Source organism: Xiphias gladius, chromosome 4, assembly GCF_016859285.1.
Source record: "Xiphias gladius isolate SHS-SW01 ecotype Sanya breed wild chromosome 4, ASM1685928v1, whole genome shotgun sequence".
NCBI classification, from domain to species: domain Eukaryota; kingdom Metazoa; phylum Chordata; class Actinopteri; order Istiophoriformes; family Xiphiidae; genus Xiphias; species Xiphias gladius.
This window is the reverse complement of record NC_053403.1, coordinates 22,500,461-22,519,173: the sequence shown is the minus strand read 5'-3', so window position 1 is coordinate 22,519,173 and position 18,713 is coordinate 22,500,461. Positions and strand designations below refer to the sequence as shown.

The window sequence follows — 18,713 nt, the reverse complement described above, 5'->3', positions numbered from 1 at the left end:
CTGCTTACGCCGGGAAAGGCATGGGAAATGCAGGTTGAACAGGGCAAGCAGCTAGTTTTCCCTCTGAAGGTCACACAGACGACTCTCAGACCAAACCTACAGAGGGCCATCAAAGATATGGCAGAGGAGGCTGATAAATTGAGCTACTGGCTGTGGTTATGCAGGAAGGATAGTGTGCGGGGTTCAAAGCCCCGATAGGGTCAGAAACTGTTCGCCTCAAGAGATAATGGTGAACTGGCTCTCCCAAACATTGAATTATATGGCATACCATCTTCAATGGATAAATTAGTAAAGCACTGGGTAGATTATGATTTGACCCATGGCTGGGTAAAGGTGGAAAGCATATTTGTAAATGCATCTATTGTTATGGAACTGTTATCAAGAAGAAAAAAAAACAATAAAAAACCCAATTTCACAAATTTCCCAATGGGCATGGGCACACAAAATTTTTGGAAATATCACAGTATAAACAGAGTTACACTTCCATATACAATAACCCTTCAATCTGTATAGGGAAAATGTCCTTTCTATTGAAAAAAATGGTCGGCAAAATGGATACTCGTTATCAGCGACCTCTCTATAGATTATTTATGTCATCTGAGGAACTGACAATGAACTGAACAATTAAATTTAACTGAAGAACGGTAGAAACTGATAAAGTGTTAAAAGTTGAGGAGGTTGATCACACTCTGTATCAGTATTATTAAAAAAATCTCAAATACTCAAACTAGAATATATGAAAGCTTGAAATTAATATGGCAAAGGGATCTTGACAGTAAGAATATAAAGGAATATTTTCTGTTAAATCAGGATGCATTCAGTTCAGTGAAGTTAGGCAATAAGCTGGTTCTGCTAAAAAAAAAGTTTGGATTGCGGTTGAAGCAGCACTCAAACCTGCTCTCTGTTTCGTCCCCACTGGAAATTGGATAGTTTCTAAATATATTCTCCTCAACTCCCTCTGCCCTATTTGCCTTTTCCTTTCTTTTCCACCATTTCTGCTATTTAAATTATGAATACAATAATATACAATTACTCTGACACAATGGTTCAGTACCTTATAGGGTAGCATCTCATCTCTGGGCACCGACTGAGCTCTGCCCTCTGCTTTCAGCTTGTCTCTCCTTTTCCTCACACTCCTGCCACGCACAAAGCTCTGCACCTGAACACACACAGATGAGATGATTGTAATAACTGGAATCCTAATGCATGATTAGTGAATAAAGAAAGCAGATTATTAATCCCTGAAGGTAAAAATTCATTTTTATATACACACCACGGGTCAAAAATAACTATGGTTCATTGTTCAGTTTTTACTGGATTTCTAAAAGGTAAAGATTGTTGATACAGATTTCAATCTAGATTTGATGTCCACATACTTTTAAAACTGTTGTGTATAGACCTTTTCCATGGCAGACATGTTGGCCTTTCAAAACAGGACACAGGTGTAATTGATAGCATCAATAACAACTACATTCCATTTAGGTGAGCTACCTCCTGGTACCGTGGGCCTGGTATTGTGCATGCTGGCTCACTGACATGGTTTACTGGGACACTTAGGCTGAATCCAATTGTGCACCCTCCGGACTTGTGGACTGAGCCCTTGTTGACTTTTGTATAGTGTTATATTGTCACTGTCATGTGTACCGTGAAGTCTTCACTGTCATGATGTCAAATCCTCAAGAGTGCTGGAATGTGAGGGAATGAAATGCACTACGAGACAGGACTTAAACATCTTATGTGTTTCCATGGAGATTTATTGAAATTTCTGACCTTATAACACATTTCAAAGTATTTTTCAGAACAGTTCTTAATGGTATTGATATTGGCAACCCAGGCATGATATTTGCAGGTCTGCTACATCAAATATCAGCTATAACAGATGAGGTCAGAATGTGCAGTAAAAAACAAATGGTGACCCTCACACCATAGACAGACAAAAACCAACCTTTGCCTGTAGTTTTGCAGATTATAACAAATCCAAATTATCTGGCCTATTCATATTCTATAAATTCAATATACAGCCTCGCTACTACCTTACTACAACAAAAATGAAAATAGCAAATGTCTTAAATGTTTTGTATTAAATATGGTACATACTATTGTCGCAACTATATTGCTAAGGATTACAAGTAGTTTTCCGAACAAAGACTGCACTCCAAGCGGACTCTCTCAGCTTGCATAAAGTCCATTTGAGGCCCTTAGTGGACTTAATGAACTGTGGAATTGGACAGCCCCTAGCACTCATGGATTTCCCAGTGAGTGCCAGTGCCTAAAAGTAAGTAGAAAAAGACAATGTAAGGTTAAACGATGGGATGAGAAGAGGCACAAAACAACATTAAATTATGCTACAACTACAAAACTGAAAAGTTCATAGATCTGCAAAGAGCAAATATCACCAATCAAGGTTTTGGAGTTCCTTACAGGATGAATTGGATCAGGCAGACCCACAACCAGATCTCCTCCTCCATTGATGGGATTGTCTCAGACACCTGACCTAAAACCTATATCATTGTATAGAGCTGTGGCACAATATTGGGTCATATATTGTATTATAATAATAGTAATTAGACAATAATGATAATAAAATTAACCAATAAAGAGAATATTGGTCATAAAGATCATAATTGTGATAATAAATAATAAGTAGTTATTTTATTTTGTACATTTAGGTACATAAATATTTGAACAGTGTCACAATTTTTGTAATTTTGCCTCTGTACACTACGCCAATGGATTTGAAACAAAGCCATAAAAATGTGATTGAAGTGTAGACTTTCACCTTTAAATCAAGGGGTTTAACAAAAATATTGCATTAACCGTTTAGGAATTATAGGCATTTTTATACATAGTCCTTCATTTTCAGAGGCTCAAAAGAAATTGGTCGACTGACTGACAATCAGTTTCATGGAGAGGTATAGCCTGTTCCCTCGTTATCTCAAGAAAAAGCAGATGAAAGGTCTGGAGTGGACTCTGAGTGTTGAATTTGCATTTGGTAGCTGTTCATGTGAATTCTCAGTATGCAGTCCAAAGAGGTGTCGATGCAAATGAAGGAGGCCATCATTAGGCTGAAAAAACAAATCTAACCCATCAGAGCAGAAACTTTAGAAGTGGCCAAATCAATTGTTGGGTACATTCTCAAGAAGAAGGAATGCACTGGCGAGCTCAGCCACTATAAAAGGCCTGGAAGAACACGGAAGATAACTAAAGTAGATGGTGAAGAAAAACCCCTTCACAACATCTAGATATGTTCAGAATACTCTCAAGGAGGTAGGCGTATCATTGTCAAAGTCTACAATCAAGAGACACCTTAACAAAAGTAAATACAAAGGGTTTACCACAAGTGGCAAACTACTGGTAACACTCAAGAACAAAGAAACCAGATTACATTTTGCCAGAAAACATGTAAAAGGCTGCCCAGTTCCAGCTGTGGAACTGCTCATGATCCAAAGCATACCAAATCATCTGTCAAAAATGGTAGCGCCTGTGGCATGGGCATGTTTGGCTGCCAATGGAAATGGGTGACTTGTGTGTATTGATGATGTGACTGCTGATAGAAGTAGCAGGATGAATTCTTAAATGTGTTGGGTTCTACTGTCTGTTTAGATTCAGCCAAATGTTACAAAACTGATCAAAGTACAGATGGAAAATTACCCAAAAAAATAATGAAAAAACAACCCAAGAGCTTCTCAAGGCAAAGACATGGAATATTCTTAAATGGCAAAGTCAATCACCTGACCTCAATCTAAATGAGCATGCTTTTCACTTACTGAGGACAAAACCGCTGGCAGAATGACCCAAAAAACAAGCAGCAACTGAAGGCAGCTGCAGTTAAGGCCTGGCAAAGCATGTCAAGGGAGGAAACTCAGCATTTGGTGATTTGCCTGGATTCCAGACTTAAGGCAGTCATCGACTGCCAAGGATTTTTGCTAAGTTATCTGCAGTAAAAGCCTACTTGTATTTTTTATAACAAAGTAGAATTGTTAACACCAAAGTGTTCATAAGTGATGTAAAAATACATATGGTTTGTGTCTAAGACAGGTCCAAAGATGAGGGTCCTTGTTGTTGTAGACTCTAGAAATCAAACTTCACCTAGCAGCAAAAGAAGATTTGCAGCTTTAACAATTTTACAGCAACTACTACAGTTGTTATACTGCCATATAGAAAGAAGCCATCATTAGCTTAAGCCGCACTAAATAATGTTTTCTTACATGTTCATATTACAATTATGACCCAGCTCTGCAATTCCACCTTAACTCTACAAAACTTTTTAGCCTGTACACTAATTGGACACAACAGACATCTTGCAAAATTTTGCTAATTAAATATATGGATAAATCAAAAGCTCAATTGTCTTGTGTTTGTTCACTGGAAATCAGTACACGCCCTGTAACTGTCTTATGTTAAGCATTACCATTGCTATTTCTGGCTTGTTTTCTTCTACATTCTCAGTGCCAATATTTCTAAATGGATATTGTATTTGGCAATTTAGTAAAAATATAATTAAGTAAATTTATTGATATTTAAAGAGTAGTCTCTATTCCTCAGTCTGTGTATAGCATTTCTTATCAGGGCTGTGTTGGGTTGTATTCTATAAAAGATCTTTTTTACTGCCAAAGAGAGAAGGAGAAAGAAATTGTCAGATTATCGTTCCTTTAATTTCTTATCTTTATCTGAGTGTTACTGACAGTCTGTATATAGTCAATCCTATGGTATCTTCTGGTGTCATGAAACAGATTCAAACAGCAGAGGCAACCCTTTTCTGATGTAATGAGTGATGAGCCCAGGAAATTGAGGTGGTCAACACTTTTAACACAATGTATCCTTTATCATTTATACTTTGAGAACAGCAAAGGCGATAAGCATTAATGAGTGCTGCCATTTCACAGAGTTCGATCACAAAAAACTGTTTTTTTAAGTACGAGTTTCGTTTACAGCTGCCTGCTGAAGACTGGGAGTTACTGGTTTCACCTGAGGAGCTTTGGTTAGGAGCAGAGCCACATCTGGATTGTTATGTTCTCTGGCCTGGTCCAAAGCTGTTTCACCTGCCTGTAGAAACACACAGATACACAGTCAAAACAGAAAAAAAAAACAATTTACAGGAATTACCGTTATCAACTTATAGTAAAACTGCAACAGGCAAGACTTCAGTAAATAAACTTGTGTGACCTGTCTTTATTATGTTATGACCACTTTGCCCGTGGATACCCAAGGGAAATTTAACTGGCAGATAGTGACAAAGCAACATCTTCTGGTTCACAGCGATCACAGCAGCCAGGTTAATAAACGTGTGTGATGTGTACAGTTTACCAACATCGAATTAGAGGATTCCTGCCAATTCAAATAATTTTAAATAATTTCAAGCAGCTACCTATTGCTTCTCCCAATGTGTAATGTGGCATAGTGTATGAAGAGAATCTGGGACCACATTCCATTACACTAAAATATGATTTTAAGTAAATTTGAAACTATAAACTATTGTTTTGAAACTGAAAAATAGGATTCAAAAATTTGAAAATAGTATTTGAATGTTGAAAAATAATTGCTTCACTCTTTTCAGTGTTACAAATCTGTGTCTTCAAAGTTTTGGAACTTACTTTGTGGACATTCAACACACTCTTCTCAGAGCATCAACTCCCTTTTTTTTGAGATTCAACACTGTTCAGAGATTCAAATATATCCTTTCAGTTTTGCAGGGAATAACAATTTGAAACTGGGGGAAAAAAAAGACAGCCCTGAAAGAGCAGACCAGTCCGGGTGGGAGCTCACAGATGCTCAACCAATCACATGGCTTCGAATATAATGTAAGCCAATCAACTAATAGGGATCCATCTAAACGCATTTCCATTGGTTACACTGGACTACAACCAATACAAAGTGAGTAGGAAGAGTCTTGGTGTTCTGAACCGTGTTGCTGTCAGCGAAGGAGCTAATGCTGCTGGTTTGAGACCCAATCATGTAAATTAAACTTTCATGTTGTATTTTGTACATGTTCTGCCCTCTAACAGGCTTCAATATTGAAGCCTTTCAAGGCTCCACCACGGCACCCTGAGACAGATCTTTGCCATCCGTCCGGAAGTTTCTCCCATCTCCACACAAGATCTCTGGAGCCAGAGTGACTATCAGGTTCTTGATCACCTCCCTTACCAAGGCTCTTCTTCCCCAATGCTCACTTTGCCCAGTTGGCCAGGTCTAGGAAGAGTCACTTCCTAGGGGTCACTGTGCTCTTGGGAACCTTCAATGCAGCAGAAGTTTTCTGTAGCCTTCTCAGATTGACACAATCCTGTCTCTGAGCTCTGCAGGCAGTTCCTTTGACCTCATGGCTTGGTTTTTGCTCTGATATGCATGTCCAATCAATGGATTTTAACACAGGTGGACTCCAAAGAAGGTGTACAAACATCTCAAAGATGATGCAGAGAAATGTGAGGCACCTGAACTACATTTCAAGTGTCATAACAAAGGGTCTGAATACTTGTGTCAGTATATTTCAGTTTTTCTTTTTTAATAAATTTGCAAAAATTTCTAAGATTCTATTTTTGCTTTGTCATTATGGGGTATTGACTGTAGACTGATGAGAGAAAAAAAAGTTTTTTTTTTTTATTTTATTTTAACATAAGGCTGCAACATAAAAAAAATGTGAAAAAAGTGAAGGGGTCTGCATACTTTCTGAATGTACTGTAATCTTCAACCCGTCAGTGAATTACTTCCAGAGTGCTGAGTCTTTAATAACACAATTTCAGCCACAAAAGTGAGCTGTTTTTCTCCCTTAAACCCATAGATGGTCATTGCTCTGACTGTGGGGCTGCTTATGTGTTTACCGGTGATGTCCGAGATGACGCAACGCAGGGGCATGTGTGGTTGAGCTTCGCTGCGCTTGCTCAGAGCATGCGTAGTTGCACGACTCTATGAGCCTCTCACAAGGTGGCAAAATTGACAAGTTGGTGATGGCGGTATTGTCTCTGCGGCCCTTTTCGTCCCTGGCTGGAAGGGGAAGGGTTGCATATTACAGTTCTGTCATCTGCCAACACATTTAAATGGCGTTATGCACACTGTTCTCCGTGGTGCCGCAGAGAGAGCAGTGTTGGAGGAGGAAATAGCCTCACTCTTGTGGTAAGGAGCAATTATGACGGTCCCTCTGTCGTAGGCCTGGTGGGTTTTTTTCTCCCCATATTTCCTTGTTCTTAAGAAATTGGGTGACATGAGGCCCATATTCAACCTACACGCACTGAACAGATACATTGCACAGTGTCGTTTTCGCATGCCGACTATCAGACAGTTGCTGGAATACATCCAAACGGGCAACTGGATGACATTTAGGAAATTTTGGAAAGAGTGCTCTGCAACCGGGTCAGCAGGTGCAGTATCTGAGACTACACCTGGATGCTTGGACAATTAATGTGTGCCTATCAGAGGAAAGCATGACTGTGTTTTAACTAAAGCTGCTACGACAGTAATTGCAGGGAGGCTCATCTCACTGCTGGGGATGTTATCAGCGGCTTGGGCCCAGTTGTGCGCCTGGGATTGCTCCACATTAAAAACCTCCAATGGTGGTTTGTGCACCTCAAACTGCATCCATTCTGCAACAAGCTCCACAGACTGCGTGTGCCCACCCAGGATCTGAGCGATATAGCCTTTTGGAACTCACCTAGCCATCTCTACAAGGGAGTAAGCCTAGGATGCGTGCCACATTATGTTCAGGTGTTCACTGATGCATCCCAGACTGGCTGAGGTGGGATGGGTGACCAAGCCACGATAGGCAGATTGGTCAAAACCAATCTGCCATATTAACCTACGAGAGCTGAGAGCGGTTCAGATGGTGTTACATAACTTTGCCCAACAACTGAATCATAGGCTAATAATGGTGAGGTCAGACAACACCACAGAGGTAGATTATCCAGACAGACAGGCAGGGGGGAGAAAGGTCCCCTAGCCTGCACAGGTTAGCTGCAGAAATTATGACATGGGCAGATCGCCATTTCTGCTTGTTATGTGTCAGGGGCCCTCAGTGTGGTACAAGACAGGATGTCCAGGGGGGGCCCCCTCCAGGGCAAGTTGAGCATGTTGCCAGATGCGGCCACACTGATCTGGCAACGGTTTGGCCAGCCTGTTGCCTGACCTTTTTGTGAGCGAGGAGGATGCGCAGTGTCCTCTCAGCTTCTCCCTGAGAGTTGGTTATGTCTTCGGGACTCTTAGGTGGGTGGTGCCTGAGCTGTGGGAATAGGTTTGTTTTTTGTTTTTTGTTTTTTTTTCTCTTGCCCAGTCAGTTGCTGGCCTTTAGGAGTTACGACTGGGGTCCAGCTGGGAGTACTTCAATCTTTAGAAGCCTTTGACTACGGTGTTAACCCATAGCGAAACCCGTTAGAGGATGGAGCACAAACGAAATATAAACAGTTGTTACTGGACATACCTCCAGTTCTATGAGTATGTGCATAGCCCTCTAACTGCAGGCCCAGCAGGCCCCCTTTAGGGCATACATTGCTGAGTTCCGAAGGGAGACAAGCAGCATATGCACTGAGGTTTTATAGGGGACTGCAGTGTGCGGTCGCTATCCCCTGATTGGGTGGTAAGTGCGAAGATTTTTCTCAGGATGCAGAGGCGGAGCCTCAAAGAGGTTAACAAATAGTGAAAACCATTAGAATACTCATAGAACTGGAGTTACTTGCAGTTGTTGTGGATATCATTAAAGATATAAATTATTTATTTTTGTTGTTTATATGACTTTTCCCTAGTGTGTTTGTTCAGTCCAAAAGTGTTACTAGTTTACTGTTGTAGCTAGCAGTTAACACTATACAGTGCAAGAAGCTTTTCAACAAGCATTTACATGTATTAATCTAACTAGTACTTAATAGTTAAATATTTTATTCAATCATCTAATCATCATCATCTAATTTCCATTTATGATATTATAATAATAATAGACCCTTTTTGTCAGACACTTGATCAGAAAATATTGGACCACAAATTCAAAAGGATTGCTGAGAGACATACACTGAGGATTAATAATATTTTATCAACCTTAATTCATATAAATGGGATGGACAAAATATTAGGAACACCTCTCAGTATAACGTAGTATAGTTCAACAGCACCACAAATTACAGCCTCCAAAATGATCATTAAAACAAATCAACATCCTTTTAAAGAGACTCAATAAAAACTGGATATTATAATCCTCTTTAAGGGAGGATTTCTTGCAGGGCTGTTGTATTATACTGCTTTAGTTTTAGTACCTACCTATTAGTACCTAATAAACTGGTAAGTGAGAGTAGATTAATTATGCAGTTAAGAAATAATTGGCAAATATATTTTTACATCAATAAGGAAAATATTTGAAAGGATATAACGTTACTTTAAGCCATTTTCTCACTCATACATGGCCTTTAAAGGGAACAGAAAATACACAACGGCCACTAAGGTGTCGATGTGCTGAAGTAACATATAGTGTCATTTCCGGCATTTCCATCCATTGCCGGCATTTGTGATACTGGTAGCGAGTTTTGCTGCTCTGCCTCTACCCAGTTAATTTTGCTAATTTCTTCATTGCAGCGACTAATTACCCACTGTACATTCAAACATTCATTTTTTCTGCTTGAGCACTCTTAGCTCTCTTCTTTTAGCGATTTTTCTCACTACTTCACAGTTCTTTACATGCTATTCAGATCTGCTAGTTACTTTAGTTTAGCCATTCAATGGCAATGGGTTCTCCCTCTCACTCTCCTGCTCTCTCTTGCTCAGTGTGTCTTATGTTTAGGTACAACTCTGGCTCCTCTAGTGATTATGGTATATGGAATAAATGTAGGTTATTTGCAGTTATGGAGGCTCCGCACCACGGAAAACAAATCATTAGCTGCTGTAGTTAGCCAGCCCCCAGTAGCGAGTGCCGACCCAGCGTAGCTCCCACTCTTCCCCCAGCAGCTCCTGAGCAGCCGGGAAGCCAGGGCAGCTAAGTGACTGTCTGTAACAAGAATCGTAGCCCTAAGCAGAAGACCATGGTTCATCACCAACCAGTTCATGTTTCAAACAGATATTCCCCACTCAACGACACACCTGCTGAGAAACCAACTCTGGTTATTGGCAGCTCTATCTTGAGGAACTTATTAGTTAGCGACCAGTTAGCGACCAGTTAGCGACAACAGCGACCATAGTCAAATGTATTCCTGGGGCCAGAGCGGACAATGTCAAATCCTATTTAAAACTGCTGCCTAAGGATAAACGTAAATATAGTAAGATTGTTATTCACGTCAGCGGTAATGAAACCCAATTAGGCCAATCAGATGTCAATAAAATTAATGTCGAGTCGGGGTGTTCATATGCAATCACAATGTCAGACTCCATAGTTTTCTCTAAATGTAGACTCTTAAACATGAAATCGCTCCCATCTAAAGCTATATTAGTAAACATTCTAATGTCAGATCATCATATTAATTTATTTAGAGTTACTGAAACCTGGCTGTGTCATGAAGAAAATGTTAGCCTAAATGAATCCACTCCCCCCATTCATAATAATACTCACATTCCCCGAGGCACCAGCTGAGGAGGTGGAGCCATTTTCAACTCAGTATTAATCAACACTAAACCTAAAGTCAATCATAACTCAATCGAATGCCTAGTTCTTAGTCTCTCACATCCAAACTGGAAAACATTAAAGCCTATTCTATTTGTTATAGTATACTGCGCTCCTGGCCCATACTGTGAATTTTTTTAATGTGAATTCTCAGAGTTTTTATCAAGTTTAGTCCTTAGTACAGATAAAGTAATTATAGTAAGTGATTTTTATGACCATGTGGACATTGACAATGACAGCCTTAGCACTGCATTTATCTCATTATTAGACTCAAATGGCTTCGCTCTGAATGTAAATAAACCCTCTCACTGTTTTAACCACACCCTCAACCTTGTTCTGACTTGTGCGAAATTGAACATTTAATAGTCTCCACAGAATCCACTTTTATCAGATCATTATTTAATATCTTTTGAATTTCTATTACTGGCTTATACACTATTAGGAAAAAATGTCTTTACTAGATTTCTATCTGATAGGGCTGTAGCTAAATTTAAGGAAGTGATTCCATCAGCCCCTAATTCACTGCCATGTTTCAATATAACAGAGGATTCCTATGCTGACTTTAGTCCTTCCGAGATAGATCATCTTGTCGAAAGTATTGCAGGCTCAATGAGAATGACACTCGACTCTATTGCCCCTCTAAAAAAGAAAATAATTTTTAAAAAAAGGTTAGCTCTATGGTTTAACTCCCAAATCCGCATAGGCTACGGTGTTCCACCATACTGGAAGAATCCCGCTTAGCCTGGCAAGATAATCTTAAAACAGGCCCTCTGTAATGCCAGAGCAGCCTATTACTCATCATTATTAGAGGAAAATAAAAACAACCCTGGGTTTCTTTTCAGCACTATTAGAGAGTCTAACTAGTCTAACTAATTCTAACTAGCAGAGACAAAATTATTCACCTCCTGCCCTCAACCGGCACCGACTTATCTTCAAACACAGGAACCTTAGAAACAGCTGTAAAACCTGATATTTAGACATTTTTTCTCCCAATGACCTTCACCAATTAACTTCAACAATGTCTCCATCTAAACCATTAACTGCTATCTTAGACCCCATCCCAACTGGGCTGCGTAAGGAAGTTGTACTCTTAGTTAGCACTTCTTTATAATATATAATCAATCTGTATTTGTTAACAGGCTATTAACCGCAGTCCTTTTAACCAGCTGTAATTAAACATCTTCTTAAAAAGCCTACTCTTGATCCAGATGTTTTAGCCACCTATGGACCTGTATCTAACCTTCCCTTTGTCTCTAAAATCCTTGAGAAAGCTGTCACCAGTCACATATTACATACATAATAATAGCTGAATTTTAGGATTTTCAGTCAGGATTTAGGGTGCGTCATAGCAGGGCTGAGTTTGACACTATTGACCATCATATCCTATTACAGAGACTGGAACATTTAATTGCCATTACAGGAATCGCTCTAAGTTGGTGTAAGTCCTATTTTTCAGTTTGATTTCAGTTTGTGTACGTTAACGATAAATCCTCCACATACTCAAAATTTTGTTACGGAGTTTCACAAGGTTCTGTGCTTGGACCAATTCTGTTGACCTTATATGCTTCCTTTAGGCAATATTATTAGGAAACACTCCATAAACTTCCATTGTTAAGTAGATGATACCCAATTGTACTTGTCAATGAACCCTGATGAAACCAATCAGTTAGCTAAACTTCAAGCATGCCTTAAGAACATTAGACCAGGAGCACCAGCAACTTCTTGCTGTTAAACTTAGACAAAACTGAAGTTATTGTACTTGCTCCCAAAAATCTCAGAAAAACATTATCTAATGATATACTTACTCTAGATGGCATTGCACTGGCCTCAAGCACCACCATTAGGAATCTTGGAGTTATCTTTGATCAGGATATGTCCTTTAACTTCCACATAAAACAAACTTCAAGGACTGTCTTTTTTCACATATGTAGCATTGAATAATCAAGCAGATCCTGTCTCAAAAAGATGTAGAAAAACTAGTCCATGCTTTTGTTACTTCTAGGCTGGATTATTGTAATTCCTTATTATCAGGCTGTCCCAAAGAGTTTCAAAAGACTCTCCAATTGATCCAGAATGCTACCGCATGAGTACTGACAGGAACTAGGAAAAGAGATCACATTTCTCCTGTTCTAGCACCACTGCATTAGCTCCCTGTAAAATCCAAAATAGAATTTAAAATCCTCTTCCTCACCTACAAAGCCCTTTAATGTTCAGGCATCATCATAACTTATACAGTTCTAGCACCCTATTACCCCAGTAGAAAACTGGCTCCCAGAATGCAGGCTTACTTGTGGTTCCCAGAATCTCCAAAAGTAGAAGGGGAAGCAGAGCCATCAGTTATCATGCTCATCTCCTGTGGAACCATCTTCCGGTTAGGGTCAGGGAGGCAGACACCCTCTCTACGTTTAGGAGTAAGCTTACAACCTTTTTTGATAAAGCTTATAGTTAAATCCAGCTCAGGCCTGGCTTGAAGTATCCCCTAGTCATGCTGATATAGACATAGACTGCCAGGGGACTTCCCATGATGCACCGAGGCCCTCTCTCCTCCTCTCTCCTTCCATCTTTACGCATTCATATCCCATCAATGCTCATTACTAACTTGGCTTCTTCTCTCTCCTATAGTTTTGTGCTTTTTCGTCCCTCTCCTCTTTCCTCCTGTTGCTTCCTGCAGGTATTTCTGCCTCTAGTGCTTCAGAGTTTGGGTCTGTGCCTGTAAAGCACCTACTACCTCCATGATCCTGCTCAACACCCACCGCTTCAAATATTATCATTATTATTATTATATTTAGTCTGATTATTATTATTATTAGTCCTATTATTATAATTATTAGTTTTATTACTAGTCTCATTATTATTATACATCTTTATGTGGAACCTGTATTGTGCTATGTTCTCTTTCCTCCCTCCTGTACGTTACATTACTCTAACAGCAGCAGTGCATAAATTACTTGTTCCGCCTGTTAATAATCCTAATATATCATACTCGGGTGGGGGTAAAAAGTAAACAAAAAGGTGCTGTCTTGCTCTTGATATGTCTTAAACAAAGTGCTCCGGGATGCTTTTGCTTCAAGTGACTGTGCATAGCTGTTGTACTGCTGTGATAAGCCATTTCCAATTTGCAGAGCTTGGGTGTCCGTCTAAAATAGTCCCACACTTTAGATGATCCTGTGCAAGGTTTTGTAGCTGGAGTTTGTATTACAAATTTGTATAACACCAGCACTTAAGATGTGAAAGTAAACAACAGCTTAAAGGGATCTTCCAAATAATCTAATAAAGGTTCCGTGTTGTGTTTGTTAGGTGAGGCCCTCCATGGGTACACTGATGCATGAACACACCCACCTCGACAGTCATCATCAACAACATGGAATACTGAAGATACCGATGACTGTAAATAATTATGATTTGTTTGGGGACACTTTTTTGTTTTTTGGCTCTGTGGACTTGAAATGAAACAACAGCTGAAATTAAAGTCCTGACTTTCATCATAAAAGGTGTTTAATTGTGTTTAAGTACACATTACGACTGTAAATTGTAGGACTTGCATCTTTTTTTTAAACAAGCTACAATTCCTAAACTATTTAACCTTTGCTGGTGTAAAGTAAGCATTACCATATGTGGCTCTACTGGAGTAGATGAGGTATTCCAAGTTTTGTATATATATGTTCTCCAGATTCTTTTATTCAGCTGCCTCAACCTGACAGGATATGTCAGCACTCGAAACCTTACGGGCCTCAGAGGTATGTGTAGTAAAGGGGCTTCGTAAACAGTACATTTCAAAACATTTTGTTCAACTGAAGAGTTTCCCAAGGACAAGAGCACCAGGGATGACTACTGTGGTTGGACAGAGCTTCTAACCTCTCTCCTATGTTAGGGTTTCAACACATTACTGATTTTAGTGTTCCTAACTTCATGTACAAAGAAACAGCCAGCCCCAGTTTTGCTGTGATATGAAAAAACAGTTTGCTCACGACAATGAATAAAGTGTATGGCTGTTGGCCTCAATGGCTATCTAAACATTCCTAAATTGTCTGTAAAACACAGATAGAGATGGGACTGAACATTCAAAATTGTCACAGAAATGAATTTATTAAGTCAGTTATTGTAGGATTTGTAGTAATTAGGGAGGAGTAATCAGTAAAAGAGTAAACAACCTGGCTTGATTCTTCTGTCAGAGAGAATTCAGCCATACTTAAGATTAAAGTTACATTTTACTCAATGAAATTAATAAAAAATCCTTTAAATCAAATAAATAATGCTTATGCATTGACATTAATCATATGTGTTCATTAAATGCATTTTTTAATTAATAGTGATTATAAATAATACATAGTGAAATAATATAATAATTAACATTTTGAAAACGTAAACAGCATTAACATTAAAACCTGGGTTATAATTTATTATACAACATATTTCTCTGACTTTTGAAGTAAGTGTAAATTATTCATTCACTAACATCCTAATGTTTCAGTTAGAGGTTAGTCTTCTGACACACTGCAAATTCTCGTATTCAATTAGCTCCATCACGGTTCAGTACAACTCCAGCAAACATGGCTACACTTAAATGAATATAAATTTTAACAACTACCTCTTCTGGGAGACCATAAATGAGTTAAAATTTCACAATGGGTTTACACTCATAGCAAGGTCAAATCTTGGCTATTTGAAAAGTAGTCGAAGTAGATGATTGTTTAGTTACAGACTTAAAATGTCATAAGTGCAACATGGTTGACTGTTATTAACTATGTTTTATATCAATACAACTAAATGGAAATTACCCAAGATTTAGAACTTTGTTCATTTATTATATTCAGCACTAAACTGCTCAGAAATTTTAACATGAGTTAGTTATCAGGCTTTGACCACACTGCAGTCTGTCAGTCTGACATGGAGAGTTTTTTAGGTTGGAGAGGAGGAGAAAGGAGTCTGGCAGTTAATTTGATCCCAGTTCATTAAAGAGATGTAATCAGCTCTAAGTCTCAGTGCAGGTCAATGGAATTTACTAAACTGAATATTACAAAATACATTTGATATTACTGTAAATGACTAATAATGTATATGATAATTTACATTGTTTCAACTTCTTTAACACTATACTGAAGCCTTATACTTCGTGTGTAAAGAAACTTTTGCCTCCCCAGAAAAAAAAAAAGTAGACTTAAGCAATGCTTTACATATTGCTGTAAAGTGAGCCACCATGATGTTTTTTTGTTCTATTACAATAATTGTCATTATATTCAATGAGGACATTTGTTTGAGTTATATATATGACAAACTGGTTACAGTTGTTATGCAAACATGGAAAATTATACGACATTGCCTTGTGTTAAGCCTCCTCTATGATTCTATAGGGCAGGGGAGGAAAGCACAATATGAATGTATTTACATTTTGAAAATGAACTGATTACCACAGCATGCTGGCACTGATTCCTGGCCTGCTTCTGGATCAGGCCAGGAGATGTGGTCCATGCTTGGGCACAGTATGAGTCTGGATGGGTAGTTCCCACAAACTGATGTGTTCCGCTGTGATGTGCAGAATGGAGATGACACTAGGGAGTTGCATGTTGCCGTGGTGAGAGCAGATGGAGTCTGGTTGACCAGGAGGTAACTAGTTGAGCAGCGCATTCGGATGTGGCGGCCAATAGTTACTTTTGTTTTAATTTGCTATTTTTTCACCCCAGACAAAACATCTCTGTGATTTCTGGTGTAATAATTCCAGAAACAGAGGGAAGACAGCCGAGATAAGAGTTCAGCTAAGCCAGCTTGAACCTAAGGCTATTCCTCTACCCAGTCTACTTCTGTATAATGTCCAGTCACAGGAATATAAAACAGATGAAATAAGACTCCGGCTACGTCAGCAACGGGAAATCAGAGACTGTTGTGCTCACATCTTTACATAGACCTGGCTCCATCACAACGCCCTGGATCAAGCTATTGCACTTGATGGGTGGTCCATGTTCCATGCTGACATAACACAAGACTCCAGTAAGAAAAGGGAAGGAGGAATCTGTGTTTACATAAATGACACTTGGTGCTCAAGCGCAGTCAAAGTGGATGGACAGTGTTTACCATACATCAAATTTTAATGTTAAGATGTGGACCATATTATCTGCCCAGAGAATTCATCAGTGTTTACATTCCTCCAGATGCAAATTCAAAAAATGCACTACAGGAATTGTATGAAGTCATAAGCAGAAACATAAGAAAACAACTGGATGGTATTTTTACTGTAGCTGGTGATTTTAATCAAACAGACCATAGAAATTTTTTTTTTTCTTGTGTCCACATCCCAACTAGGGGAAGAAATACCCTGGACAATGTTTATATGAACATTCCTGGCAGCTACAAAGTCTTCCCCATTCCTCATTTTGGTCAATATTTGGTCATATTTCCCTGCTATTCCTGCCAACGTACTCCCAGCTGAATAAAAGGGTCAAACCATCAGTAACAACTGTCAAAGTGGGGACAGATGAAGCCAAGGCTTTTCTGAGTGCACAGACTGGCAAATTTTCAAAGATGCTGCCACCCAGGCGAACAATATTAATCTTGAGGAATATACATCTGGAGAGAGATCTCAACATTAACAGCATCAAGGATGTTGTTGGTGGCAGGAGATCCAGAACATCACAGGCTGCAAAAGCTTTGATCTCCTCAACAAAGAGTCAGCTATAAAGTCTACTCCGCCTCCAGAGGACCTGCCACTGTCAGTATCCACAGCAGATGTGCACAGAATCCTTCTGAGAGTGTATATGAGTAAAGCTGCTGGGCCTGATAACATCACTAGCCATCTACTAAAAACAAGTGCCCCACAGCTATTAATGACATTTTTGACATATCACTGTCACAGGAGTGTGTTACCACCTGCTTCAAGATAGCCACCATCACCCCTATACCTAAAAAGTCTGCAGTGTCCAGTTTAAATCACTACCGCCCCATAGCACTCACCCCATTCTGATATAGTACTTTGAGAAGGAGTTTCTCCAGTATATCAAAGTGATTATTCTAGCCAGCCTTGACCCTCACCAGTCTGCATTCAGAACCAACTGATCCACAGAGGATGCCATCTCCACTGCCCTCTACTCAGTCTTCACACATCTGGAAAATAACAAAAACCTCAGAATGCTGTTTGTTTATTTCAGCTCAGCATTCACTACAATCACCCCATGAAACTGACTGGAAAACTTAGCCCTCTGGGCTTGAGTACCACAGTCCGCAATTTGGATATTGGACTTCCTCACAAACAGACCCCATACAGTTCAGATTGGAAGTCACACCTCCTCCACTCTAGAGCTCAAAACCAGAGCACCCCAGGATTGTGTGCTCAGCCCCCTCCTGTTCATGCAGTACACCAGTGACTGCATTCCCAGAAATGGAGAGAACTCTTTTGTGAGGTTTGTGGACAACACCACCATCATCGGTCGGATTACAAATGATGAGAATTCATATCAGGAGGAAAACAACAATCTTGCAGAGTAGTGCACAGAGAACGACCTACTCTTCAATGCCAACAAAACCAAGGAGCTGATTGTTGATTTTAGAAAAATGGAGGCAAAGACGCAGTGATTAAAACTGCCTAGAAAATCAATAGTACCCATCTACTGAGCATTAGCGATATCGGTGAGGTGAGATGCCTGCGCTGACCCAAAGACAATACCCACCCCAGCCACAGCTTGTTCACTCCGCTGAGGTATGGCAAGCAATACAGAAGTATCCGCTGCCATACCCCCAGACTTCATAGCAGTTTCTTTCCTCAGGATGTGAGACCACTGAAATCATCCTCCAAACTCCCCCACAAAAATAGTTATATTTTTATGACTTGATTATTTATTCATTCATTTATATAACTTTTTTTTTTAGTTGCATAAAGGGACTAGATCTGTAATTTACGTTATACAGTCTTGTGTTGCATAATGATAATTAAATTGAATCTTAATCTTGATCTCTTAAGGGAGATGAGAGACAGAGCTCTGCTTGATAGATACAGTATTAAGATCATTGTCAGACTGGTGCCTGGAGGCAGCCTGACAGAACAATATGTCAGTAAAAAGGTTCTGCTGGAGACAATAGTTGGTCAACCTGGCTATTTCCAAGTTATTCTGGTGCAGTCATAGGTATCTTCAGTAGTCCATATTATTGATGGTGACTAGTGGGT

The 18,713-nt window shown here is 39.4% G+C and overlaps 1 protein-coding gene across 4 annotated transcripts in view; it reads right to left on the bottom strand.

The window, feature by feature from the left end:
• Nucleotides 1-18,713, bottom strand: part of ankrd6b (ankyrin repeat domain 6b) — a 99,423-nt gene that overhangs the window by 13,029 nt on the left and 67,681 nt on the right. For 3 of the 4 annotated variants that reach the window (XM_040124791.1, XM_040124794.1, XM_040124792.1), the window contains exons 9-10: nt 4,969-5,046; nt 1,055-1,159 (exon numbers count right to left, since the gene is read on the bottom strand). In XM_040124791.1, coding sequence (XP_039980725.1) covers nt 1,055-1,159; nt 4,969-5,046 — 183 coding nt within the window. The remainder of the gene's footprint in view (nt 1-1,054; nt 1,160-4,968; nt 5,047-18,713) is intronic. The other variant, XM_040124793.1, reaches the window with a different exon arrangement.